Source organism: Lagenorhynchus albirostris, chromosome 8 (genome assembly GCF_949774975.1).
Source record: "Lagenorhynchus albirostris chromosome 8, mLagAlb1.1, whole genome shotgun sequence".
NCBI lineage: Eukaryota > Metazoa > Chordata > Mammalia > Artiodactyla > Delphinidae > Lagenorhynchus > Lagenorhynchus albirostris.
This window is the reverse complement of record NC_083102.1, coordinates 99,282,626-99,309,971: the sequence shown is the minus strand read 5'-3', so window position 1 is coordinate 99,309,971 and position 27,346 is coordinate 99,282,626. Positions and strand designations below refer to the sequence as shown.

The 27,346-nt window shown below is 39.2% G+C and overlaps 1 protein-coding gene across 2 annotated transcripts in view; it reads left to right on the top strand.

The window, feature by feature from the left end:
- Positions 1-1,634: 1,634 nt before the first annotated feature.
- Positions 1,635-27,346, top strand: part of LANCL2 (LanC like glutathione S-transferase 2) — a 58,027-nt gene continuing 32,315 nt past the window's right edge. For both annotated transcript variants that reach the window (XM_060157496.1, XM_060157495.1), the window contains exons 1-2: positions 1,635-1,838; positions 19,614-19,731. In XM_060157496.1, coding sequence (XP_060013479.1) covers positions 1,650-1,838; positions 19,614-19,731 — 307 coding nt within the window. In that variant the 5' untranslated portion in view covers positions 1,635-1,649. The remainder of the gene's footprint in view (positions 1,839-19,613; positions 19,732-27,346) is intronic.

Sequence of the window (27,346 nt, the reverse complement as noted above, 5' to 3'; positions counted from 1 at the left end):
TATTTAATTTATTTAAGAGCGCTTTTAAGGAGCATTTTGCAGGGAGGCGGGGGTGAGCGACAGGGGATCATTATTTGATTGACAGTCCCGAGCTATGGAACAAGTTTACTGCTGTACATGCTCTCACCCTTGAATCGCTAAGAAACGCCCACTGGGGGGGGGGGCGGGGGGCAAAACCACCTGTAGATTTTATTATAATTATGGTATAATGAGTTCAGGTTCACTATAGGTTATATGCCTGTGTGGTCTGGGCATGGGCAGCCCAGGGAAGTCCCCCTCGTATCACTGTGCCTCTCTTTATCAGGATAAGTTGCTCACCACACGACCATAGTTTCGCCCGTTCTGGGGGGGTCAGGGGAGAGTCCCCAGAAGGCTGGGTGTTTGACTCTATTTTTCCTTGTCTTTCTCGCCACTGTCACCTCCTTGCTGCTAATGTCTGACTAACTACCTAACAAGGGGACTGAATTTCCTATATGGTAAAAGTATCAGAATTCAGGAGCAGTTAGAAAATGTCCTTGACTGAGGGTGGGAGAAAGATGGACCCCGGTACAAACGAATGAAGCAGAAGAGTAGAGCGGGCCCCTCAAGGCATCCCGTTATATCACTTCTGTTTCCTCTAAGGATATATATTTATGCTAACCCCTTTATAATGATTTTTTCCAACAGTGGAATTTCCCATGGTCATCCTATAGGTAGGGGCTGTTTCATATGTGCATCCTTGTACAGTTGGGGGAGACAACAGGACAGACAGGAGTGGGAAGCCAGGCCACAGAGGCAGGAGGATGGAGCCTTTCCAGTGCTTGGTACTGTTTTCCTCTATCACGTCACTTTTTGATATATTAATGTATACCTTGCTTGGTTTCAGAAAAGTACCCACATCATGCTAAGCTATGCTTACTTTTCTCACCCACTAACTTGGAATCCCGAGGGTAGAAACTATCTTTTGTCATCACCTAGTACCATCTGGCATTCAACGTTTAAATGGAAAAAAAAAAAAGGAATAATATATTTCCCTCAAGGAGGAGAAATCATTATATCTATTTAGTTTCAAATAATTAAAGAAACAAGAAGAACAAAGAGAACCAATAAAGGCTGCTAACTATGTTGTGATTACATAAATGCAGATGTACTTGCTTGTGTCGTTTTATTATTATCCATGTTATGCTCCTGGGCAATTAAACTAATATTGGACGAGCCTGGGGGGGGCGGTCAATGAAGTATTTAGGTGATTAAGGATGCTTTCACATTACATGCTGCTACCAAAGATACCCGTTTATTCAAAACAAAGGGACTTAAAACCTAAAAGGAAAAAAAAAAAGGCGGTGGCTCCTCCTCCAGACCCCCCTCCCCCCCGACGGCGGGATGACTGGGAGGGACAGCGCCCTCCCCGGAGACGCTGCCCTTGCGGCGCCGCTGGCCGGAGCCTACTCCTCGGAAGGGACCCCGCTACCGCGGCGCCCCGGTGACTGCGAACCGCCGCAGCCTCCCCGAGGGCACGTCTAGAGCCGGGCCGGGGCGGGGCGCCCGCCGCCTTCCTTAGGGCTTGCCTGAGACCCGTCCGCGGCCGGGCCCGAGCGCCTCGGAGGAGGCTTGTCCCCGCTCGCTCGCCGTACCGCGCGGCCCCGCGGAGGGCAGGGCGCGCGGCCGACATGGGCGAGACCGTGTCCCGGAGGCTTAAGTTGCAGTTGGGCGGGGACGCGGATATGGAAGAGCGGGCGTTCCCCAACCCCTTCCCGGACTACGAGGCCGCCGCCGCTGTGCCGGCCGAGGAGCCGCCACGTGCTCGCTCCCAGCTCACTCCCGACGAGCTGGGCCTCCCCTTCCACAGCGATGGGAAGGTGAGTCGGCGACCGGCGGCCGGATTCGGGCCGCGCCAGGCGTTGGGGGAGGGGAGCGCCGGCGGTGGTAGCGTCCACCCGCTGCCCCCTCGCCGCGCGGAACTCACCCACCCGCGCCGCGCGCTGTTCCTGGGTCAAGGCCCTGGGTTCCGCCGCTGGGCGGTCCGGGGCGGGCGAGCTCCCAGCGCGCGGGCTTCGAGCTGCCGTCCTTCCCGGGCGATGTGGCCCTGGAAGGCTGTGGAGCTCTGCGTTGTTAGCCGCTTTCCTCCTGGTAGGCGCCTCCTGGCCCCTCGTGCCTTTGAAATACGCTCTTTCGGGGCTCTCGGAAGTGCGGGCCAGGTCTTCGGGGTCTGTTGAGATGCAGATTTGTTTACCATCGAGGGCCCGCCCCCAGAGCTGTAAAGCGTACCCGCTGACCGCCTGTTGGCACTTTCCCTGGGGCCGAGGTTATCGTCAGCCCTGGCCTCCGGTCCCCTGCCCTTGGAATGTAGGGCTTGGGAACAGCAACCAAAAGGCCTTGTTTCTACACAGTAGTGTTACTGTAATGGGTCTGCTATGTGCGCCCAGGAGTCGGAAATGGAATACGTGTGAACAAGCTAACTCGGTAGGGGGAAGGTGGACAGAAAGGAATACGTGAATATCGGCACAGCTGTTCTCGTTTTGGTAAAGCCGCGCGTTCACCGGTTAGGTTCCTGTGTTTCCACTGATCTCTGTTCCAACTCCCACTTTACCTCCCTGGCTCCCCATGTATTTTGTGTTTGAAAAGGCATTAGTTCGCCCCAATGAAGGCAATTTTGAAAGAGCTATTATTGGTCTGAACATGGAATCTTAGGCAAGTGACTTATCTAAACTCGCTCTTCTTGTATGTAATTCAAATCTGGAGAACAATTCCTAACTCACAGGGATGTTAGTGATTGAATTAAAGTATATCAAATGGTCTGTCAAACTGCCTTACGTGGTACCTGGTAAGCCCACCAATAAATGCATCCTCATTCTTCCCCTGGAAAAGTCAGTGCTCGTGGTTTAGAATTCATATGTCAGCACTGATTTTTTCTCTGGATTTCTTCTGTTTTCACATATATTTCTCTTTTGTTTGTGACTTGGTGTTTAAATCCTTTGTAGTAAAAATAAGTCTCTGGCAAACATTTGAAAAATCTGTCACTCATACATATTATCAGTTGCTGTCTCAATATTATCCTTAGAGTAAGGAGGCTACTGCAGTTTAAAGATAAGTGAAAGGAACCACTATTTGAGTCTCCCTGAGAACAGTAAAGAGGTGAGAACAGCTGAGTTTCATTTTCTACCTCAGAGAAGGAGATAAACACTGCTCTGAAATTACATGTTTTTCTTTTTAACCTTTTATATCCAGTAAACATAATGTTGACGTCAACTACACACCAAACGGGCTTATGTAAAAGAAAATTAAGCCACAAATAACTAATGGGGCTTGTGATATCTCCATGCAATTAAACAGTTAAAATAAGTCAGGGTGGGGGACCCATGCCAGTGGTCGTTGTTATATGCTAAAGGAAAGGGGAAGAGTTTTTTCATGTTCTTGAACATGAAAATGAGAGCACATTAAAGGGAGAGAGGGATTTCTGATTTTGAAAAGTGGATATGAAATGGAGCAGGACCCTGTGGTCCGCACCGCTGCCCCCACCCCGCCCATGTCCTCCGCCCACCTTTCGTCTGTGGAAAAACTGCAGGCAAAGAATAAGTTGAATTAGAGAAGTGAGAAAATGCAGAAGCAAAGGAAAGCAATCAAACAGGACAAAATAATAGTAGTTTAGTCATGAAGCAAAGTGAAGGACCTTTAGTTCCTCCTCAGGGGCTGTGGATAGTATTCTGGGCCGTGTCCTTTGAGCTGTTTTGTAGAGATGGAAAGCCCCCCCAGGTGGAAGAAGTGAACTACATGATGACCAGACTGTAGCCATGACATCACCTGCCACAGTTCTGAGAACTGGCCTCAAAGAAATCGGAGCAAACCGGCCCTGGAACTGAAAACTAAGGGTTCTTAAAACAAGATGATGTTGATCAGACCACCACACGACCAATTTCAAGATGCCTGTCAGAGCTGCCTGTGCTGTTCTGCACATAGCCCCCTGCTTCCACTTACACACCCCAGAAACTCGCCTTTAAAAGCTCTTACCCACTGGTCATCCTTGGGGGCGGGGGGTGTCAGCCTTTGGACACGAGTACCCCCTCCCCCCTCCCTTGGTTTGCCAGCCTCCAAAATAAAGCAGACTTTCATTTCCACCAGCCTTGCCTCTAGAGTATTGGTTTTAGAGCAGCAAGCAGCCAGACCCCACTTAAGGTAAGAGAATGTTTAGATTTAGGGAAGTCGTAAAATAAAATGAACATGAATTAAGTTCCCCTGCCTTCTGTATTGATAGATTGGGATTATTACGTCTTTAATTCTTAGAATATTAAGAATGTAATTAAAATAGAAGTTGTCAAACTATGCATTTGTTTTGATAGACATGAAGTTTCATGAAAATGAGGGTTTTATGAGTTGAATTGTGTCTCCCCAAAAGATGAAGTCCTGACCTGTGGAATGTCAGAATGTGACTCTTGGGAATAAGGTTATGTTAGATGTAATTAAAGTAAGGTCATGCTGGAGTAAGATAGGCTCTTAATCCAATATAAACTAATGTCCTTAGAAGAGAGGCAGAGACACACAGGGAGAGAGAAAATGGCCATGGAATGATGGAGGCAGAGATTAGAGTGATGCATTTGCAAGCCAAGGAATGTCAGAGATTGCTAGCAAACACCAGAAACTAGAAGAGGCAAGGAAGGATTCTGCCCGGAGTCTCAGAGGGAACATGGCCCTGCCAACCCTTGATTTTGGACTTACGGCCTCGAGAACTGTGAGACTATAAACTTCTGTTGTTTTAAGCCACTCAATTTGTTTCGGCACCCTAGGAAATTAATACACAGTGTAATTTGTAAATTAGGCATTGAGGAATAATTTTATCATGATGGTGTGTGCTGTTAGTGAGAAAAGATTACGTAAAGTCTACCAACACAGTAACTTTATTGCCAAGTATTCTTTAAGTCACTTATTTGATCCCGTTTAGGTTAGCTGTGTATGTGTTGTGGTGTAATCAATCAGTAAAATTCACCTCCAGTTCTAAAACCAGATCAAGTCTACTTCACTGAATTATGTTTCTGTAAGTAGGCTTTTGTAACATTTTGACGACATCGGTCCAGATACTATGAAAAGCAGTGAACCAGTGTAATAGCAGCTTTTTTTGGTTTTGTTTTTTAAATTTGGAAGGTATCTAAAGTCAGCACTGTTGGCTGCTTCTCTAATAGCCTTTTCTTCCCTTCTTTTTGCTTGATTTCGTTGTGGCCGTGAACTTCAGGCGCTGAATCATGGTTGACGTACACCAGTGTTTCTCAGAGTGCTGCTCTGATCAGCAGCGCCAGGTTTATCTGCTGTATCGTCAAGGATACACTCAGGAGACAGAAACCACACAGTGATTTGGTAGGGAAAGTTTCATATAAAGAATTATTCCTAAGCATAAAGAGATTGGAGTAACGAGAGGTTGCCTCATAAGAAGTAAAGAGAACTCTAAAGGATAGAGGAATAGCCGATATGAGGAGCAGCCCCATTCCTGGGGCTAAGAGGGCACTCAAGGGAGAAGCCACTGTTACTATCCGTCTATTGCTATGTAAGAAATGATCCCCAAACTTAATAATTTAATAAACATTTATTATCTCACATAGTTTCTGAGGGTCAGGAATCCAGTTGCTGTAGCTTAAAGCCCAGTTGGCTCTTTGTGATTGGTTGTCCTTAGGTTTTGCTTTTGTAACCTTGAGGCATTTACAGGCTTAGGTTTTAGTTTGCTTACAGAGGCTGCCAAGGCAGTAGAGCCACCTCAGCCTAATGGTCTCCTTGTTTAATTAATCTAACAATACCCCTTTTGGTCACGCTCTCATACATGAGAGATTGATCTCAAATGGTGTATAAGCGCCACTCTCGGTCACCATCAGAATTAAGTTGCCCTTGTCTCATTGTGAAACTCACAGGTTGTGGTGTCAGGTCCATGGAAGAATTGTTTTTGCTGTTCATCTCTTTGTTCACTTGTTTCTGTTTCTCCAAGAGCAGTGAGACCACCTGATGTACTGCTGATGGCTGTGAACATGCGTTTAAGACGGTTGAGAGAATGTAGCCCACCAGGGAGACTGATGGCAACTATGAGGACGATAACACAGAGACTGAAGGCTAATCCTAAGCCAGGGCCCCCATGAACCAAACCAGTTGGTATCAAATAAATCAAAGAATATACCTGAAGGGATATCAACCTGTTTCAGCCAAGTAGCTTATTTGCTAATTTCTTACATTTGCTAAAATATCAGAGGGGTTGATCCAGGTACAGCAGGAAGTATTTGCTTTGGTGCACACTCCTTGTTTAGCCAGTAAGTGATCTAAGCAATTCTATTATCTAGAACCACCTTAGCAAGAAAGCCTAGTGACTCTTGTTGTGCAGCTGTGGCCTTGGCAGTAGATTCAGTGATAGTTGCCAGAGCTAAGGAGCATTATCTTCTTATGCATTAGCAGAGAGAAAAAGCAAGTAGTGAAGTGGCAAAAGGAATGAAGGTTTTTATATTGGAGATGAAGATCTTATTCTGGGATCTTGGGAGATGCCATCTGCTTCTGGGGAGGAACCTCCCTGGTCAATTTCACTTCAGATCTTCACCTGGTGTGCAGGTCCAAGAGTCCGGAGGAGCCCTTTTTAGTTGAGGGATGTGGATCTAAGGTTCAGGGTCCTGCAATTTGGCTTCCATCTGGGTTTGAGGAGGGGCCCTTCAAGGAAGTTCAAGGGCAGTCTTTGTTCTTAGTGATTCCAGATCAGAAAGGTGGGAGAAAACTGGAAATATTATAGATAGTTTGGAGAGTCATAGCCAGGTATTTGAAGAAGCTAGAAGAATTCAGGATCCAGTCCAGTTTACAGGTATATAGCAAACCTCAAAGACAATGAACAGGACTAAAATCTGATGTGGACATGGTTGTGTTACAATTTTCTACTGAAACATAATTTTTTTTCTCTACAATCACCCTCATTTCTATTAAAGATAACCAAAGTAAGGCTAATTTGTTTGCAAAATAAGTCATCTCATTAAACTTGGCCTGTTTTAATGAGGGGACCTCCTGGGGGCTGTCAAGGGTCTCCTTCAATTTCCTCTTCTGACAGCGGAACTGTCAAAAGGTAAACTGAGGCATATTACAAGTGTTAAGAGCTTAGTGAGCACAAATGGATTTGAATCAGGCAGCGCCAAGCTGGAAGTGGTTTAGGAACATTTTTCCGACGAGCCAGGGGAACAGTGAGGGGGTTGGGGCACTGATCCTCCGAACAGTCGAATGTCCCCATAACTTAATTCTGCGTAGGTCGTTCCTCTGTACTGAATTTCTTCCATATCTGTGGTTCCTTATCCGTGGATTCAACCAACTAGGGATTGTGTGGTACTGTAGTATTCACTGTTGAAAAAAATCCCCATGCGGTGGACCCAAGCAGTTCAACAAACCTGTCTTCCTTAAGGGTCAGCTCCGTAGAAGAAGTGTGGAAGCAAAGCAAGGGCATTCTTGATTGGCTGTAGCTTAAAGCCTAGCTGTCTGTGGTTGGTTGTCCTTGGTGTTTTGATTTCATAACCTTGAGGCATCTACGGGCTCAGGTTTTGGTTTGCTTACTACACTGCCAGGGCTTTGGAGCCACCTCGGTCCAGTGGCTTCTGCTAATGAATCCAACAGTGGGGCTTTGCCAGGCTAAGGGGGAGCGCTGCGTGAAGGGAAAGGCAGGGAGTAGAATCTGACTGCAGAGGAGGGAGCGTGAAGAACATTGGGTGGTAACGGGGCTGAAAAGGTAGATTGGAGCCAGTTCTAAAGGACTTGATGGGTCCTAAGGATTTTAAAACTTTTTCCATACAAAAATGAAGATAAAGAGAATTTTTACTTGTAATCTATAACTTGACATTATCTTGAGCTGTTGGAAATTCTTCATTTTATACTTTTTCACTTAATTTTCTGTATTTTTGCTTTTCTCTTCAAAATTTGTTGAATGTCATAATATATCATGGAAGCATAAGGAAATAGCACTTTTCAGTTGCCCAGAAAATACGTGGGGTCGGCCAAAAAGTTTATTTGGGTTTTTTTGTAACATCTTACGGAAAAACCCAAACGAACTTTTTGGCCGACCCAATCATTTTTCTTTCGTTCAGATGAGCTAGAATGGGGGTGAGGGAGGGAATATACTCTACAGCCTTTCTCCTCAAAGTGAGATTTGTGGACCCAAAACATCAGCCTTTCTTGAATGCTTGTTAGAAGATGCGGCTTCCACCCTACACCTAAAGAACCAGAACCTGCATTTAACCAAATTCCCAGGTCAGACAGTCCATATGCCCATTATATTGGAGGAGCGCTGCTCTACATACAGCTTGTTGAATTTTCTTTTAATTTTAACCTCCAGCCAGTTTTCAGTTCCTGATATGGAAAGATATTGACATAAAAGCATAAGGGGAAGAGTATGTAGGGGAGACTACAAAAATATTGCAAATCAGCATTTCCCATCTGTTGGGAATAACATGTGGAGTATAGAGCAGGTGAGAACTTGGATAGACCTGGGTTTGACTCCTACTTTTCTGCCACTTATTAGCTATAGCCTTTGGGCAAGTAATGTGGGCAATGATAGTACCTTCCTAATAGGTTATGACTATTTAATTAATGCATTTAAACACTTAGAACAATGCGCATTAACATAGGATAATAGCATTTATCTCATCAGCTTGTAGTAAACGGTTAAGTTGAAAAGGTAATTGAAGTTCTTAATATAATATATGGGTTGAAAGTTGATAATAATATAGTTGTAGAGTAACCCATTCCTCATTAGGTTGTTATGGTGTTTAAGTTAATACATTTAGAGCACTCAAAAGGGTGCCTAATACTGATACAATTAGTACCTTGTTACACATAATTACTAATATATAGGTAAGTAGTTTAAGAGTTCAGTTAATGATAGCTATATTAGCATTATTATGTATCCTATTTTTTGTCACTATAGCATACAATGTGATAATGAAAAATTGTTTAAAGGTTTATATCTTTAGTGGATTATAAAAAAATATTGCATATCCTTTACTTTTTCCTTCTTAGAGAAATGCTTATTCTTGTGCCTTTTCCTTCTGAGGAAAATATAGGCAAACATGCAGTATTCATGTGGGTATGTTCTCTGATTTCTAAATTCCGTACCATACTTTCCTCACTCACATCTCTGCAGTGGGGACACTAACACGCCTGCTGATGGTGGGGAAGGTGAAAAAGGATTATTGGATGTTGGAAAGTCAGCTAAACTCTCTGCCCACAGTTCTGTCAACTTGTGCTCTTTTTATTGGGGGCTCAGCAAAATTGAAAATTGTTGTATATCATTACATGGACCTTCAGATTCGCATGCTTATGCTTGAACCCCCAAACAGGAGCTCTGAAGGTTTAATCCATGGTTAGTGAGGGCTGACTGATTCATTTTTGTTTCTCTTCCCCACTTGACTCTTAGAGACAGGAATTTTTTCTTACCTATGCTTGAATTATTATTATTATTTTAAAAACTATCTCCACACTTGATACTGAGCTAGGACAGAATAGATACTCAGTGAATGTTGAGTGAATAAGTGTACTGAAATATAAACTTTTTTTTAATCGAATCATTTTAATATATTATTTAATAGCATCATTTTATCTTTAAAATCTCTTCTGTATCTAGAATGTTATATGAGTCATGACCTAGGTCCTCTAGACAATCTTCTAACCTAATATAAGACTGTGTAATATACTTCATGGGTGTCCCAGGTGAGGCCTATATTCTGTAGGGTGGCCACCTAGGAGTCTGCTAGGGCCAGAATAGGTTTGAGCCAATTTTACTTGAATAGAATTGAATATAACAAACTGAGTTTCCTTTTCGGAAAATGTTTCTCTTCCCTAGATTTTAGCTAATACCGTGCAACAATTGTTTAATCAAAAATGAAACCTAGGTTTTCACCGAGAGCTTTCCAAAAATAAATATAATTTGACCACAAAGTCCTATTAACCTTATAACTATAATTGTGTATGCTTTGAGCCCTTATAATCAGTTTATTAATATACCATTACTAAGCAGCTGTCCATGGTTCTTTATGGCAATTACAGACTTCTTTTGTGGTTATGATATATATATCCCCTACAGAGTATACACAGCAGATTATCAATTAATTTTTATGACACAAAATAAGTGTATCAGAATTGGACAGATGTGTGTGTTTAGGATATGTAGTCTAGAATATTTTCTATTAATAGTGTTACTGAGTTTGAAACAAGAAAAACAGAAACAGACCTAATTATGTAAATACACACCTATTTTTAAAAGAATGAACTATTTTCAAACAGCTAATCAAACAGCATTTCCTTGACACACATTCAGTATAGGTAATGATCCTTCTGTTTATTGAAAATACTGCTAGTGAGGGTAGATGTTCCCCCACCATCTAATTCTTTTTTTTTTTTTTTTTTTTGCGGTACGCGGGCCTCTCACTGTTGTGGCCTCTCCCGTTGCGGAGCACAGGCTCCGGACGCGCAGGCTGAGCGGCCATGGCTCACGGGCCCAGCCGCTCCGCAGTATGTGGGATCTTCCCAGACCAGGGCACGAACCCATGTCCCCTGCATCAGCAGGCGGACTCTCAACCACTGCCCCACCAGGGAAGTCCCACCATCTAATTCTTTACTGTCAAAACATACAACTTTTTCCCCCTTTTCTGCTTTAGTAATTCACTTTGAGGTAATGATTGGGGTACTTTTGCTTATGAATTTTTGTTTGAAAATAAAGTGTTAGAAAACCAAGCCCACCTACTTCATATGTGTAAACTGTCACAGAGCATCTTCCCCTGGGAGATCTGAGATTACAAAATACACTTTCCTCAACCTGTGCCCTGGATTAAAAAGATTTGTTAAAACCTTTCCTATGAAAGAATTACTTGCTGATGTGTATATATGTGCCTGTGTATACATATACTTGTCATTACTGGTATCTATATATTTGCACATATTCTGGAGTGTATAATCTGTGTATCGCACATACACAAAATGTGGGTTAAAAAGCTATTTTTATTATCTTTAAAAATGTAGACAAGTCATTGTTAGCTTTAATTTCTTTGTCTATAACACGGGGATGATAATGTTGTTATAGGGCTATCAGGATTGAATTAGATAGAGTGTCACAAGTGCCCACCTATGTGAGGAGTATAATAAATGATTTTATTCACAAGCTCTCCTGGTGCAGTATTCAAACTCAGAAGTTTGGTTCACAAATACCTGTTCCAAGCATTACCTTTTGCTTTAGGAGTTATTTATTTGTGCATGTTAAACACCTATTTTGAGAGTTTCCACTCTCTATTTGAAGTTAAGATCATGAATTTTAAAGTTAATGATCAATCTCTTTTATGATTTCTGTATTTTTGTATTTTAGGGTTGTATTTCCTCAAACACAGCTTTCATTAAAAAAATACAGAAAAACATGTAAGTATTAGAAATACCAACATCGTTTTGCTTTATAGCACTTCGGGGCATCCTTGTTTGGGAAAATTGCCTAGTATGTAGGAAAAGAATATTTTCTTTCTAATTGCAGTGCAATTACTAAAAATTAATCTTTGAGTCAGAGAAAAACCTCCCAAATTCTTTAGCTACTCGTTCTGTTTCTGTGCTTTGTGGAAGATGTGTATTGTATTCATATGGTGTGATTGAGTGAAAGCTGTAGTAAGCCTTTCAAAAATTTAAAGGTAAACTGTAAATAGAGAAGCAAAGATTTTCACAAGGGCTCAGCATAGGGAGGCCCAGGAACTTTCGAATTAGACAGTCTAGCTACAGCCCCAAAAGCTCAGTCTCTTGTTGTCTCATGTGACCTTGGGCTGGCCTCAGGTTTCTCACCTAAAAAACAGAATCATTCAGTAATGTGAAGATTAATTGAAATGTCACATAGAGCACTTAGTGCTAGGCATATGGTAAAGTGCTCAATAATTATTATCTTTATAATAATACCATTATTAAATGAGATTAACCAGTTAAAATTTCTCCAAATAGAATTACAGCATAATAAATTTTTTTCTTTGTTCTTGAGACTTTGGTTCCAACATCAACAAATTAGAAATCTCTTTGATGACAGAGAGTTAGAAAATTAGGAACTAGAAAAGATACCTTAAAGCGAAGGCAGAGAAATTATTTTCACAATGGAATTTTTTCAAGTATTAAAAGGAATTAGAGTGAGTAATCGTAAGCCTTAGAACTATACTCCAGTATCATTTATGAGGAATAAAGCATATGCTTTGGAATAAAGTTATTATGCCAGAGCTAAAACTGTACATGAATGTGTTAGGCCTGCATTCAGCTACAATAAACAGAAGACTCAACTTGGAAGTATCTTAGATTATTTTTCCTGTATAACAGGAAGTCTAGAAGTAGGCAACTCTTGGTGTTGATTCATTTCAGGATTTCTGCAGTTATGTTGGTCTTTCTCTCATTTTTTTGTGCTATAGTATAAGATGGCTGCTCTAGTCCCAGATTTCTTGTCCAATTTTACAGTAGGACGAAGGGAGTAAAAGGAAGGGAGTACCAGCTGTATCTTTCTCTTTTATCAAGAAAAATGAGAACCTTCCAAGAGCCCTTAGAAGACTTGCACTTACATCTCACGGGTTAGAACTGTGTCATATGGCTGCCCCTGGTCATAAGGCAGTCTGGGAAAGCAAGTAGCTCTTCTGGGGTTGGATGCATTGCTGCTGTGAATCTAATCAGGATTCTGATAAGGAAGGAGGGTGTCCTGCAATAAGTGTGGGCTAGGTACTACCTTATGGGTTCTGCCACACCAGGTAATGAAGTGGTAGTACTCTAGTTTTTTTCCTTCTCATGAAAACTATTCTGTATCTCTTTGATTAATGGTGGAAACCAAAGGTCAAGACACAGGAGGCTTACATTACTAACTTGGAGTCAAAAAGTTATTAAACAGTTGGATGGAGAATCAGACATCTATCCTCTTTGACACATAACAGCAGTACATGTTAATTTTTCTGATCCATGAAAACAGGATATCTTTCTATTTGTTTATCTCTTCACTTTCTTTCATCGGAGTCTTACAGTTTTCAGAGTATAGCTCTTTCACCTCTTTGGTAAAATGTATTCCTAAGTATTTTGTTGTTTTTGATGCTATTGTGATGAGACTGTTTTATTTCTTTTTCTGGATAGTTTGTTGTTAGTGTATAGAAACAACTGATTTCTATATATTGATTTTATATCCTGCAACTGTACTGAATTTATTGGTTAGTTCTATCAGGTTTTTGGTTGAGTCTTTAGGGTTTTCTGTATATAAGATCATATCAGTAAATATAAACGGTTTTACTTTTTCCTTTCTGATTTGGATGCCTTTTATTTCTTTATCTTGCCTGATTGCTCTAGCCAGGATTTCCAGTACTGTGTTGAACAGGAGTGCTTAGAGTGGCACCCTTGTCTTCGTCCTGATCATAGGGGAGAAGCTTTCAACCTTTCACCATTGAGTATGAAGTTAGCTGTAACCATATAGTAAGTATATGGCCTTTGTTATGTTAAGGTGTCCTCCTTCTATTCCCAATTTGCTGAGAGTTTTATCGTGAAAGGATGTTGTATTTTGTCAAATGCTTTTTCTGCATCTATTGAGGGGATCATATGATTTTTATCTCTTGTTCTATTAATGTGATGTGTCACACTTATTGATTTGCATATATTGAACCATCTTTGTATCCCAGGGAAAACTCCCACTTGATCATGGTGTAAGATCCTTTTAGTGTATTTTTGAATTCATTTTGCTAATATCTCGTTGAGAATTTTTGCATCCGTGTTCATCAGGAATATTGGTGTGTAGTTTTTGTTTCACATAGTGTCCTTATCTGGCTTTGGTATCAGGGTAATGCTGGTCTTGTATTTGGGAGTGTTCCCTCTTCAATTTTTTGAAAAAGTTTGAAAAAGGTTGGTGCTAATTATTCTTTAAATGTTTCATAGAATTCACCAGTGAAACCATCTTGTCTGGGGTTTTCTTTTTGGGAGGTTTTGTATTATTGATTCACTCTCCTTATACATTATTAGTTTACTCATACTTTCTATTTATTCCTTTTTAAAGATATTTATTTATTTATTTGGCTGAGCTGGTCTTAGTTGTGGCACGTGGGACCTTTAGTTGCAGCATGTGAACTCCTAGTTGCAGCATGAATGTGGGATCTAGTTCCTCGACCAGGGATTGAACCTGGGCCCCCTGCATTGGGAGCACAGAGTCTTAGCCACTGGACCACCAGGGACCACCACTGGACCACTATTTCTGATTTGGCCTTGGTTAGTTGTATGTTTCTAGGAAATTATCCATGTTTTCTAGGTTATCTGTTTTGTTCGCATATGGGTTAATCTGCATATAACTTACAGTCAGCCCTTCATATTCTCGAGTCTTCCACATCCCTGAATTCAACCAACCATGGACCATGTAGCACTGTAGTATTTACTACTGAAAAGTATCTGCATATAAGTGGACCCATGCTGTTCAAGGGTCAGGTGTATTTCTGTGGTATCACTTGTAATATCTCTTCTTTAGTTTCTGTTTTTATTTATTGAGTCTTCTCTTTTTCTTAGTTTAGCTAAAGGGTTTGTCAGTTTTTTAAAAAAATCTTTTAAAGAAACAGCTCTTAGGGACTTCCCTGGTGGCCAGTGGTTAAGACTCCATGCTCCCAATGCAGGGGCCCAGGTTCAACTCCTGGTTGGGGAACTAGATCCTGCATGCCACAACTAAAAGAGCCCACATGCCGCAACTAAAGATCCTGCATGCTGCAATGAAGATCCTGCATGCCACAACTAAGACCTGGTGCAGCCAAATAAATAAATGAATATTAAAAATAAATTAACTAATTAAAAACAGCTCTTAGTTTTGTTAATCTTTTCTATTATTTCTCTAGTTTCTATTTCATGTATTTTTGCTGTGATCTTTGTTATTTCCTTTTTTCTGCTAACTTTGAGCTTGGTTTATTCTTTTTCTAGTTCCTTGAGGTATAAAGCTAGATTATTTATTTATTTAAGATCTTTCTTTTTCCTTACTGTAGGTATTTATCACTATAAACTTCCCTCTTAGAACTGCTTTTGCAGCATCCTATAGTTTTGGTAATGTTGTGTTTCTATTTTCATTTGTTTCAAGATATTGTTTGATTTCCTTTTTGATTTCTTTGACTCATTGGTTGTCCGGGAGTATGTTGTTCAATTTCCTCATATATGTGGATTTTCCAGTTTCCTCGTTGTTGATTTCCATTTTTATACCAGTGTCAGTAAAGATACTTGGTATGATTTGAGTCTTTTGAATTTGGTTAAGACCTGTTCTGTGCCCTGTCGTATGATCTATCCTTAAGAATATTCTGTGTGTACTTGAGAAGACTGTATATTCTGTTGTTGGATTGAACGTCTTATATATGTCTATTGGGTTCATTTGGTCTAAAATATGGTTCAAGTCCAGTGTTTCCTTAGTGATTTTCTGACTGGATGACCTACCCATTGCTGACAGTGTGGTATCGAAGTCCTCTATTATTGTTGTATTGTTGTCTGTTTCTCCCTTTAGCTCTGGTATTATTTGCTTAATATATTTAGTTGCTCTGGTGTTGAGTGCATATGTATTTCCGATTGTTAATGTCTTCTTCAGAGGAGTTGACCCCTTTATCTTTATATAATGACCTTTGTTTCACGTGACTGTTTTTTACTTAAGGTCATTTTGTCTGGTATAAATACAGCTACCCCTGCTTTCTTTTGGTTTCCACTTTGTGGAATGTCTTTTTCCATCCTTTCACTTTGAGCTATGTGTGTTCTTAAAGCTGAAGTGAGTCTTTTGTAGGTAGCATATAGTTGGCTCTTGTTTTTTATTCATCCAGTCATTCTTTGCCTTTTGATTAGAAGTTCAATCTACTTATATTTAGAGTGATTATGGATATGTAAGGACTTACTAGTGCCATCTTTTTAATTGCTTTCTGGCTGTTTTGTAGTTTTCTTGTTCCTCTTTGACTCTTGCTGGATTCCTTTGTGAATTGGTGATTTCCCACCATTGTATGCTTCTGACTCCCTCGTCTTTATCTTTTGGGAGTCTACTCAAATATTTTGCTTTGTGATTTTCATGAGATACGTAAAACATTTTATAGCTATAACAGTCTATTTTACTCTGATAACAGCTTAATTTTAATCTCATACGAAACATCTACCCTTTTACTCTTCCACCTTTTATGGTTTTTTATGTCACAGTTTGCCTCTTTCCATATTGTATGTTCATCAGCGAATTATAGTAGCTGTAGTTACTTTTGATACTCTAGTTCTAATCTTTATACTAGTGTTAAGTGTTAACACACCATCATATTGCAGTGTTCTGAATTTGATTTTATATTTATCTTGATCGGTGTATTTTTTATGTTTCACATTACTAGTTAGCCTCCTCTCATTTCAGCTTGAAGAACTTCCTTCAGCATTCCTTGTTAGATCTAGTGATGATGAATTACCTCAGCCTTTGTCTGGGGAAGTCTTTATTTCTCCTTCATTCTGGAAGGGTAACTTTGCCACAGGGAGTTTTTTGGTTTTGTTTCTGTTTTTTTTAAATTTTTGGCCACGCCGCACGGCATGCAGGATCTTAGTTCCGCAATCAAGGATCGAACCCGTGCCCCTGCAGTGGAAGCACAGAGTCTTAACCACTGGACCGCCAGGGAAGTCCCCACATGGAGTCCCCAAATGGAGTATTTTTTATTTTTTTATTTTTTGTTTCATCACTTTGAGTATATCATCCCACGTTCTCCTGGCCTGTAAGATTTCTGCTGAGAAATTCACTGATGTCCCATTGGAGGTTCCTTTGTAGGTTACAGTCTTCTTTTTCTCTTGCTGTCTTTAGGTTTCTCTTTTTGTGTTTGATTTTTGATAGGTTTATTACAGTGTGTTTTGGAGAAGGACAATTTGGGTTGAAGTAATGGGGTAATCTGTTTATTAACTTCATGAACTTGATGTGCATATCTCTTCCCAGGTTTGGAAAGTTCTCAGCCATTATTTCTTTAAATAAGTTTTCTGCCCCCTTTCTCCCTCACTTTTCCTTCTGGAACTCTAATGACTTGGCTATTGGTGTTTTCAGGATGTCTCATAGATCATGTAGGCTTTCTTCACTCTTTTTTATTCTTTTTTCTCTTCAGACTGGGTTCTTTCTAAGCTCCTGTCTATATTGTTGATTCTGTCTTCTCTTTGATCTGCCTGCTTTTGATGCGCTCTATTGCATTTTTCATTTCATTCATTAAATTCTTAAGCTCCACAATTCTATTTGTTTATTTTTCAGTGATTTCTATTTCTTTGTTAAATTTCTCATTTTCGTCACATACTGTTTTTTTTATTTCATTGAATTGTTTTTCTGTGTTTTATAGCTCATTGAGTTTCCTTAAAACAGCTATTTTGAATTCTTCATTGTGTAAATATTAGATTTTCACGTCTTTACGTTTGGTCACTGGAAGATTATTGTGATCTTTTGGTGATGTCATGTCTTCTTGATTTTTCATGTTCCTGGTAGAGTCCAAAACGGACCAGCGGGAGCTACATTCCTTTAATGCCCTGGGAATCTTATATGCTGCTATCTGACTTGCTCCCTCTCCCCAGACCTGGACTCCCTCTGTAATGCTCTGGATGCATTATGAGAAGCGAGAGAAATAGGTCTCTTCATCAGAGTCCTGCACAGATTTAGAAACCAGGCAGTCACTCAGTGGCTCTCCCTTTCCCCAGATGGAGAAATAACGGGCCATCTATTTAGCCATATGCTATACCTGAACATTAGGTGATGCCAGCAGAGACAAGCTGTTACTCTTACCCACTTGAGTGGACCCAAACTCCTTTTTTTCTTTTTCCTCCAATGGAGTGTTGGTACTTCTCCTCGGGAAATCTGGACTTCCACAAAGGCTATCTCATCCAAAGGCGACTGCCTATGTCACTGTTCTGCCTGCACTCCCAGACTGTAGCTGAGGGGCTGGAACCGATTCAGTCTCCTGTAGGTTTCACATCTGGTACTGAAGTCTCTCTGCTTATTACCTAGTTCGCAATTGGGCTAGCTTTGCCGTGGGTCCCTTGGTGTATGGTGCTGCATTCCACAACTCACACGAAGGCACTTCCGTTGGTGGATGGATGCCTAATTTTTGTTGTTAAAGGGGAAAACAAAAACAAGGGATGTGTTGTACTGCCATGATGTTGATATTACCCTGGTTTAGGTTTTCAATATTTGTACTTATTAATTTTTTCCTGAATGTACACAAGAGGTTTCTGGATCAGAGATTTCTTATTTACTAGACAGAAAATAACCAGTGAGTGGTTCCCTCAGTCTCACGTCTTACCTCTTTGGCAGTGAAAGCCAGGTCAAATGTCCTACGTACACAAAGTCTGTATTGTAGGCAAAGAATGAAGAAAAACAAGTTTTCTGTGTTTTTATACAAGGGAAGGAGACAACTGTCTCTCCTTCCCTTTCTGAGAGAGTTTCATTGGAAATATCAAAGTCTTTGGAATATAAATAACTCTCTCTGTGAAAAGACAGGCCTGTTTGTCTTCAGTTCTATGACTGGGAAGGGTTTCCCTGCTCTAACTTCTCATCCCCTTTGAAATGTAGACACAGCCCTCCAGGGTTAAGTAAAACCTCCCCGGGGCTTTGACAATGTATACTATTGTAACTTAGTGCCTAAGGTTGCTTTTAGTCCAGAATCCCAAATTTCAGTAAAATTTGGCCTGAAAACCCTAACTGTCCAGTAACATGAAAATATTTTCCCTGCAGTCCCACGGAGGGATGTTTCTTTATGATAAAATCTGTCAGGAAGATCTAGCATTCCTAGATTTGTCTATGCCAAATAACAGAACTACAAGTACACTAAAGAAAAAAAAAGAATTAAAGGGAGAAACAGACAATTTCACAGTCACACTGGAGATTTTAATACACCTCAGCAATTGATGTAACAACTGGAGTCTTCAAAAATCATCAAAGGCAGAAAAATCTGGACAACACTGTCAACTACATGTTTAAGAATACTGGTAAACTTCCCTTGAGAAAGATCACCAGCAGTGAATAAGAATACCTGTTATCTTAGCTCCTGGCAGCCTTGGGAGTTAACATTTTTTAATTTTTTTATTATTTGTTAATCTGATAGGCAAACCATAGTATTTGTACTTACTTGCATTTCATTAATTGCTAAGTGATTGAACATTTTTGCAAATGCCTGTCATTTGATTTTTTTTCTTCTTATAAGGTACATTGATAATTTTAAGTGTATTTCTATATTGTTATATAGTTTTCTTTTATTTATAAATTTTATATTGCACATATTTCCCCTTGTCATTGACTTTTAAACCATCTCATGTTTTTTAACTTAAAGAAGTTAAAATGTTTGTGTAGTCAGATACATCTCTTTCCTCTTTTTTTTATTTTTGTTTTTTCCTTTGTTTTCTGCAACTTATTTTTTGTGATTCTACGATACTTATGACTTAGAGTCCATATAGGGCATTCTAATTCTCCTTATGACTTAGAGTCCGTATAGGGCATTCTCTCATTTTAAAACTTACCTTGTAAAACCAAGGTAGACTCCCTCCAACCAATGAAACATTGAAATGGGCCAGGTAATATAATTTCTGTCTGTTTTTACAACTTAGGCTGTTAGTTACTACAACATTGTCCTATTCTTGTGCAATTTAATTTTATGTCTTCTTTTGGTTCTCAGATTATTAATAATTTCACAAGGCGGATCCAGACCAAAATTAAAGACCTTCTACAGCAAATGGAAGAAGGGCTGAAGACAGCGGATCCACATGATTGCTCTGCGTATACTGGTTGGACAGGTAAGCCTCTGGGATATAAGTAATTAATATGTTTTATTTTTGGATTATGATATGTAAGCCTTGGATCTGAATTCTTTTTCTTTTAAAAGTCAAAGGTTTATACCTTTTAAAAGAAGTCTTGAGCTATCTTCATTGATGAGATGCTTTGTAATTTTATTTCTAAAGAAATTCTTTCTGCGTGAAGTTTGAATGGCATATGAGTTTGTGTGTCATATTTTTGTAACCTTAATTATCTGACCTAATTTATGGCTGTTTTTGAAAATGTGTTAAGATCAGCTTTTTTGTTTGCTTTTGGGTCTTTGATCTTTGCAACAAGATATGTTTGTGTGATTTCTCTGGCCCGATACGTATGAACGATTTAACCTACTTTTTGTACTCATTTACATCATTTGTACACGTAAAGATTTTGATTTTGATTCTGATAATAATAATTAAACAAGCAACCAGTAATACATTTCACATCAAAAAACTTAATTTCAAAATGAATTTGCCTTAACTAATCTTTACATTCTTTTTATTATTTTACCATGTAGCCATAATATTGTTGTAGCTATTTAGGGAATATAAAAGAAATGAGACAGACCTTGTTCTGAGGGATTAGACTGCAGTATGAGCATTGCTATCGTTATAGCCTTTTCTTGCTAAGTTTTTATAGTTTAGTCAGTGAACAGTATGGGCACAAGTGTACATGTTGGAGTCACCAAGAGCTGGCACTTGTCTTTGCAGTGCATGCTCAAACTTGATGGCCCTGATCTTTTTTATTATTTGTGTTTATATTTGTACTCATTTATGATATGCTTTATTTATTATTTGCCTGTTATCAATACAGTAGTACATAGTAACATTAGAATTGAATTTTTCAAACTTTTATACCCAAACAGACAAGGAGCTAGTTCTCTTACAGAGCCAAAGAAACTTATCCTAAATGTAATTTTAAAAAAATATTTATTTATTTATTTGGCTGTGTTGGGTCTTAGTTGCAGCACGCGGGATCTTTGTTGCAGCATGCGGGATCTTTAGTTGCAGCATGTGAACTCTTAGTTGTGGCATGTGGGATCTAGTTCCCTGACCAGGGGTCGAACCCAGACTCCCTGCATTGGGAGCGCAGAGTCTTAGCCACCAGACCACCAGGGAAGTCCCCTAAATGTAAAAGTAAATAGTTTTGGCTAACTTGAAGTAAAATACAGAGAATAAGGTTATCTTGAAAGAAAAAACAGTTATTAGTAGCACAGTTTTCCCCCTATAAAGTCTTTTACTTAAAGCATTTCTTCTTGTTGAAAAGGGGTTTTAACTCCGTGATTGTTAGGTCCCAAATTGGCTATGCATCGGAATTATCCAGAGAGCTTTATAATAAACAAAGACTATCAGCCTCCACCCCAGGACAGTTACATCAGGAACTCTGGGGGGAGGATTCTAAGAATCACTGTTTCTTAAAAATCCCCAGTTGTTGTCATTTTTTGGAATCACTGAGAGAGTCATCATGGAAGTATTTGGTTTGAATGATTTCAAATAATATTTAGGACTTTGGGGTTCATGTAACTGTGTGGAATCCACTTACACCCCTACCTCCCTGTCTTTTCTCCTTACACTGTACAATATAAGAATGAAGCACCCCAAATTTATCCCTTTAGCAAAAAGTGAGAATGAGAATATACACAAATAATAAGGGGTGAAAAACAAATAGCATCCAGAATAACTATGGAAAGTCACAGTGGCAGAGCCGGTGAGGAAAGACAAAGGATCCAGGGCTGGCAAAATCTGTCCCACCGTTCCCCACTTTCCCAATTAACGAGTAGTTATTCCCAGAAGGAGTGAGACACACCCTGAGGGGGATCTTTTGAGGGCGTATCTAAGTGCAAAGTGGGCAAGTAATGCTGGACAAAGCAGAGAAAAAAGGTGTTTAGGGTATACAGGGAACAGGTTTTATTTTAGACTTTCTATAAAAGCGCTATTCTGAAAAAGAGGGGATTAACTTACAAAGCAGAAGCTGCATTCCTGGTGGCACTGGCTAATGGTGTAGGTAAGGAGAGAAACAGCAATGATAGGGGCCCTCCTCAAACAAGAAAGAATATGAGACTCAAAGGAAATCTGGCTACCAAAAGTCATCATTTATTAACTAAACTGTTCATCACTTACTAAGAAGAGGATGCCTTTCAGATTACAGCTACCCTAACCATTTTCCTCTTCCTGTTAATAGTTGATCCAGAAAAATTTACGTTTTGAATTTAAGAAAAAAAATCTACAATTATTTACATAATAGGAAAAAGAAAATCAGATTTTGTCAGCAGAAGAAAACACACCAGGAAAATTCTACTACAAGATGGAGAAAAAGGGCAGTACTTTCAACATTAATTTTGTAAGTTAATTATGCAGTATAGTCACAATGCAGAAATAAAGTAACTCAGAGAAGAGATGGCAAGACAGAAAGGTGATGTGAAATAAGAATTGACAGAACTAAGAAAAGAAATTAAAGGAAAAGGCAAAATCACTTCAGAAATGAGGACCAAATTGCAAGGAGTTGAAGAAAGAACTGGCACCGCAGAAAACACAGCAATACCATAAAAGGAAAAAAGTCAAACTGGAGAAAAACTTGCAGTTTCTGGTCTGATGTGTAAGGAGTTTAGAAGTCACCACTTTGTCCTAAAAAGTTAAAAGCTGAACTAACTGAAAAATCAATAACTTCTCTAAGATCCATCAGAGAAGTGGGGTTACATGACAAACGGCTGCACCAAAAATGGCAATAGACAGGGAGATTCAGAAAATCACAATTTACTGGAGCAGAGACCTACAAGGAGAGATCTCCACAGGAGCCAAAACTGTAATTGATTAATTGCTAGAAGCTCAGTGTGGGCAAATATGAGAGTTAAAAAAACTCTAGGAGGACCCAATCATAGGGAGGCACCCACACTTTTGTGAGGTTAACTTTGGAGTTATCCCAGGTCCTCAGTGTGAATATTGGAGAAAAATCCTCTCATGCCTCTGGTTGGGGGAGGGGAAAAGGAACCATTCTGAAATATGCTAGAGCATTCTGTTCTTAACAAGGCCAGCCTTCAGGAGAAACTGTTTTACCAGGACCTCGCCTCCTGGAGTTTTATCAGAAACTAACCTACCTGTAGGAAGGGTAGTAGCCAACTCCAGCTCCCTCTAGCCATTCTGTCCAACCTAAGGGGAAGAAGACACAGAAGCACTAGTGGAGTTCATGGTCCAGGGGCACATGTTCATCAAAACACTGAGACCTGGTCATAGGACCATAGAACGCTTCCACTGCCCCACTCCTTACCACTCCATTACTAGAGGACTATTTGTTGCAGTTTCTTTTACCCAGTACGTTATGTCCACCTTTCAATAAAAAAATTACAAGACGTACTGAAAGGCAAAAACAAACCAGTTTGAGGAGACTAAACAAACATCAGAACCAGAATGAGATATGGCGGGAATGTTGGAATTATCAAACCAGGAATTTTTAAATACTATGATGATATGCTAAGGATTTAATGAAAAAAGTAGACAACACGCAAGAACCCATGGATGATGTAAGCAGAGAGATGTAAATCCTAAGAAGGAATTGAACATAAATGCTAGAAATCAAATAAGCTGTAACAAATGAAGAATTCCTTTGATGGGCTCATTTAGTAGATGAGACACAGCTAGGGAAAGAATCACTGAGCTTGAGGATATGGCAGTAGAAACTTCTAAAACTGAAAAAAAGCTGAAAAAAACCCCCCAAAACCAGTATCCAAGAACTAGGGAACAATGACAAAAGGTTCAACACTTGTGAAATGGTAATACCAGAAGGAAAAGAAACAGAAAGAATCCGAAACAATATTTGAAGCAATAATGACCAGGAATTTTTCCAAATTAGTATACACTAAACCACAGGTCCAGGAAGCTCAGAGAATACCAAAGAGGATAAATGCCAAAAACAAAGAACAAAAAAACAAAAAACCTGCATCTAGGCATATAGTATCCAAACTTCATAAAACCAAAGATAAAAAATCTTGTAAGAGATACATGCTCCCCAGTGTTCATTGCAGCACTATTTACAATAGACAGGACATGGAAGCAACCTAAGTGTCCATTGACAGAGGAATGGATGAAGAGGATGTGGTACAGATATATGATGGAATATTACTCAGCCATGAAAAAGAATGAAATAATGCCTTTTGCAGCAACATGGATGGACCTAGAGATTGTCATACTGAGTGAAGTAATTCAGACAGAGAAAGACAAATATCTTATTGCTTATATGCGGAATCTAAAAAGAACGGGTACAAATGAACTTACTTAGAAAACAAATAGAATCATAGATGTAGAAAACAAATTTATGGTTACCAGAGGGGAAAGGGGGGAGGGAGGGATAAATTGGGAGATTGGGGTTGACATATACACACTACTATGTATAAAACAGATAACTAATAAGGATGTATTGTATAGCACAGGGAACTCTACTTAATACTCTGTAATGGCCTATATGGGAGAAGAATCTAAAAAAGAGTGGATATATGTATAACTGATTCACTTTGCTGTACAACTGAAACTAACACAATGTTGTGAATCACCTATATTATAATAAAAAATTTTTTTTTAAATCTTGAAAGAACACAAAAAAACTGCCCTATTATAGAAAAGCAAGGATCAGAATTACACCAGACTTCTGTTCAGCAACAATGTAAGCAAGATAAGAATAGAGTGAAATACTTAAAGTATTGAGAGTTTAAAAAAAAATTAAAAATCCTAGAATTTTGTACCCTGCAAAATTATCCTTAAAAGTGAAGGAGAAATAAAAGCTTTCTCAAACAAAAATCAAGGGAATTTGTTGCCATTAGACTTGATTTTCAAGAAATGGTAAGCCAAATCCTTCTGAGAAGGAAAATGGTATTGGTTAGATATTTGGATCTATGTTAAAAAAGGGAAGAACTTCAGAGTATGAATAAGTGAAGGCGAAATAAAAACTTTTATTTTTCTTATTCTCAGATGATATAACGGATCAAAATGTGTGTTCAAAATAAAAGCAATAATGTGTTCAATTACATATGCTTAAGTATATGTTTATATGTATGCATATATATATATGTTTATATGTACATGTTATGTGTAAGTAAAATGAATGACAGCAAGATATAAGAGGTAGGAGGAAGGAATTAGGAATATTTTATTATTATAAGATACTTGCTCTACCCATGAAGTGGTACAGTAATATTTGAAAGTGGAGTGGGATTAAACAAGAAGAAAATCACATCATATAAATAGATGCAGAAAAAGCATTTGACAAAATCCAGTGGCTATTCATGATTAAGAATTCTCAGCAAACTGTGAATAGATGGGAACATCTTCAACTTGGTTAAGAACATCCACAAAAAAAGTACGTTGTATTTAATGGTAAAACACTCAGAGCTTTCCTGCTAAGATCAGCAACAAGGTAAGGATCTTCCCTCTCACCACTGCTCTCAGCATCATATTTGAGGTCCTAGCTAATGTAATGAGACAAGAAAAGGAAATAAAAGGTATATAGATGGGGAAGGAAGAAATAAAACTACCTTTGCAGATCACATGCTGTTCTATGTAGAAAATCAGAAAGAATCAACAAAAAAATAATCTCCTGGAACTAATAAACAGTGATAGCAGGGTTGCAGGATATGAGGTAAATATACAAAAGTCAGTTGCTTCATTATATACCAGCAATGAATAAGTGAAATTTGAAGTAGAAAACACAATACTGTTTACATTAGCATCCCCCCAAAATACTTAGGTATAAGTCTAACAAAATATATACAAAATCTATGTGAGGTAAACTACAAAACTCTTATGGAAGATATCAAAGGGGAACTAAAGAGAGATATTCCATATTCTTGGATAGGAAGACTCCATATTGTCAAGATGTCAATTCTTCCCAACTTGATCTATAGATTCAATGCAGTGCCAGTCAAAATTCCAGCAGGTTATTTTGTGGATATCAGTAAACTGATACTAAAGTTTGTATGGAGAAGAAAGAGACCCAGAATATCCCACTCAATATTGAAGGAAAAGAACAAAGTTGGAGACATGATGCTATCTGACTTTATAAGACTTATAAGACTATGAGACTTATAAACTACAATAACCAAACCAGTGTAGTACTGGTGAAAGAATAGAACAGAATAGAGAGCCCAGATATAGACCCACATAAATATAGCTACTGATATTTGACAAAGGAGCAAAGGCAATGCAGTGTAGTGAAGATGGTCATTTCAACAAATGGTCCTAGAGCAACTGGGCATCCACATGCAACAAATGAATCTAGATACCTTTCAAAAGAATTAGCTCAAAATGGATCATAGACCGAAACATAAAATTCAAGACTGTAAAAGTCCTAGAAGATACACAGGAAAAAACATAGGTGGCCTTTGGTATGGCACTGACTTTTTAGATACAACACCAAAGATGTGATCTGTGAAAGAAATAACAGGTGTACCTTGGGGATATTGTGGGTTCAGTTCCAGACTACCACAATAAAGCGAGTATCGCAGTAGAGTCATATGAATTTTCTGGTTTCTCAGTGCATATAAAAGTTATGTTTACAGTACATTGTGCAATAGTATCATGTCCAAAAAGAACAATGTACATATGTTAATTTAAAAATATTGCTAAAAAATGCTAACCATCATCTAAGCATTCAGTGAGTCAGTCTTTTTGGCTGGTTGAGGGTTTGAAATATTGTGAGAATTGCCAAAATGTGACACAGAGACACAAAGTGAGCAAATCCTATTGGAAAAATGACTCTGACAGACTTGCTCAATTCATAGTTGCCACAAAACTACAATTTGCAAAAAACACAACATCTGGGAAGTGCAGTAAAGTGAAGCACAGTGAAATGAGGTATCCCTGTAAATGATAATCTGGGCTTCTTTAAAATTAAAAACTACCTGCAAAAGAGAATGAGACAAGCCACTGACAAGGAAAAAATAATTGCAAAAGACATATCTGATAATGGATTTTACCCAGCGTAAACAAAGAACTCTTAAAACTCAACAGTAAGAAATGAACAACCTTATTACAGAATAGGCAGAATGCATGAGCAGACACCTCACCAGAAAAGATATACAGATGGCAAGTAAGTGTATAAGAATATGTTCAACGTCTTATGTCATTACAGAATTGCCAAAATTCAAAACACTGACAGTACCAAATGCGGGTGACAACGTGGAACAACCAGAACTCTCATTTACCGCTGGTGGAAATGCAAAATAGACACACTGGAAGACAGTTCAGAAGTTTTTAACACAGCTAAACATACACTTACCATATGTGCCAGCAATTGTGCTCTTTTTTACCCAAATGAACTGAAAACTTAGGCCCACCAAAAAACCTGCACATGAATGTTTATAGCAACTGTATTCATAATTGCCAAAAGTTTGAAGTAACCAAGATGTCCATCAGTGGGTGCATGAGTAAATAAATGGTGCATCCAAACAAGGAAACACTATACAGACTTAAAAGGAAGTGTGCCACAAAAAGACATGGAGTAAACGTTAATGTATATTTCTGAGCTTCCCTGGTGGCGCAGTGGTTAAGAATCCACCTGCCAGTGCAGGGGACACGGGTTCGAGCCCTGGTCTGGGAAGATCCCACATGCTGC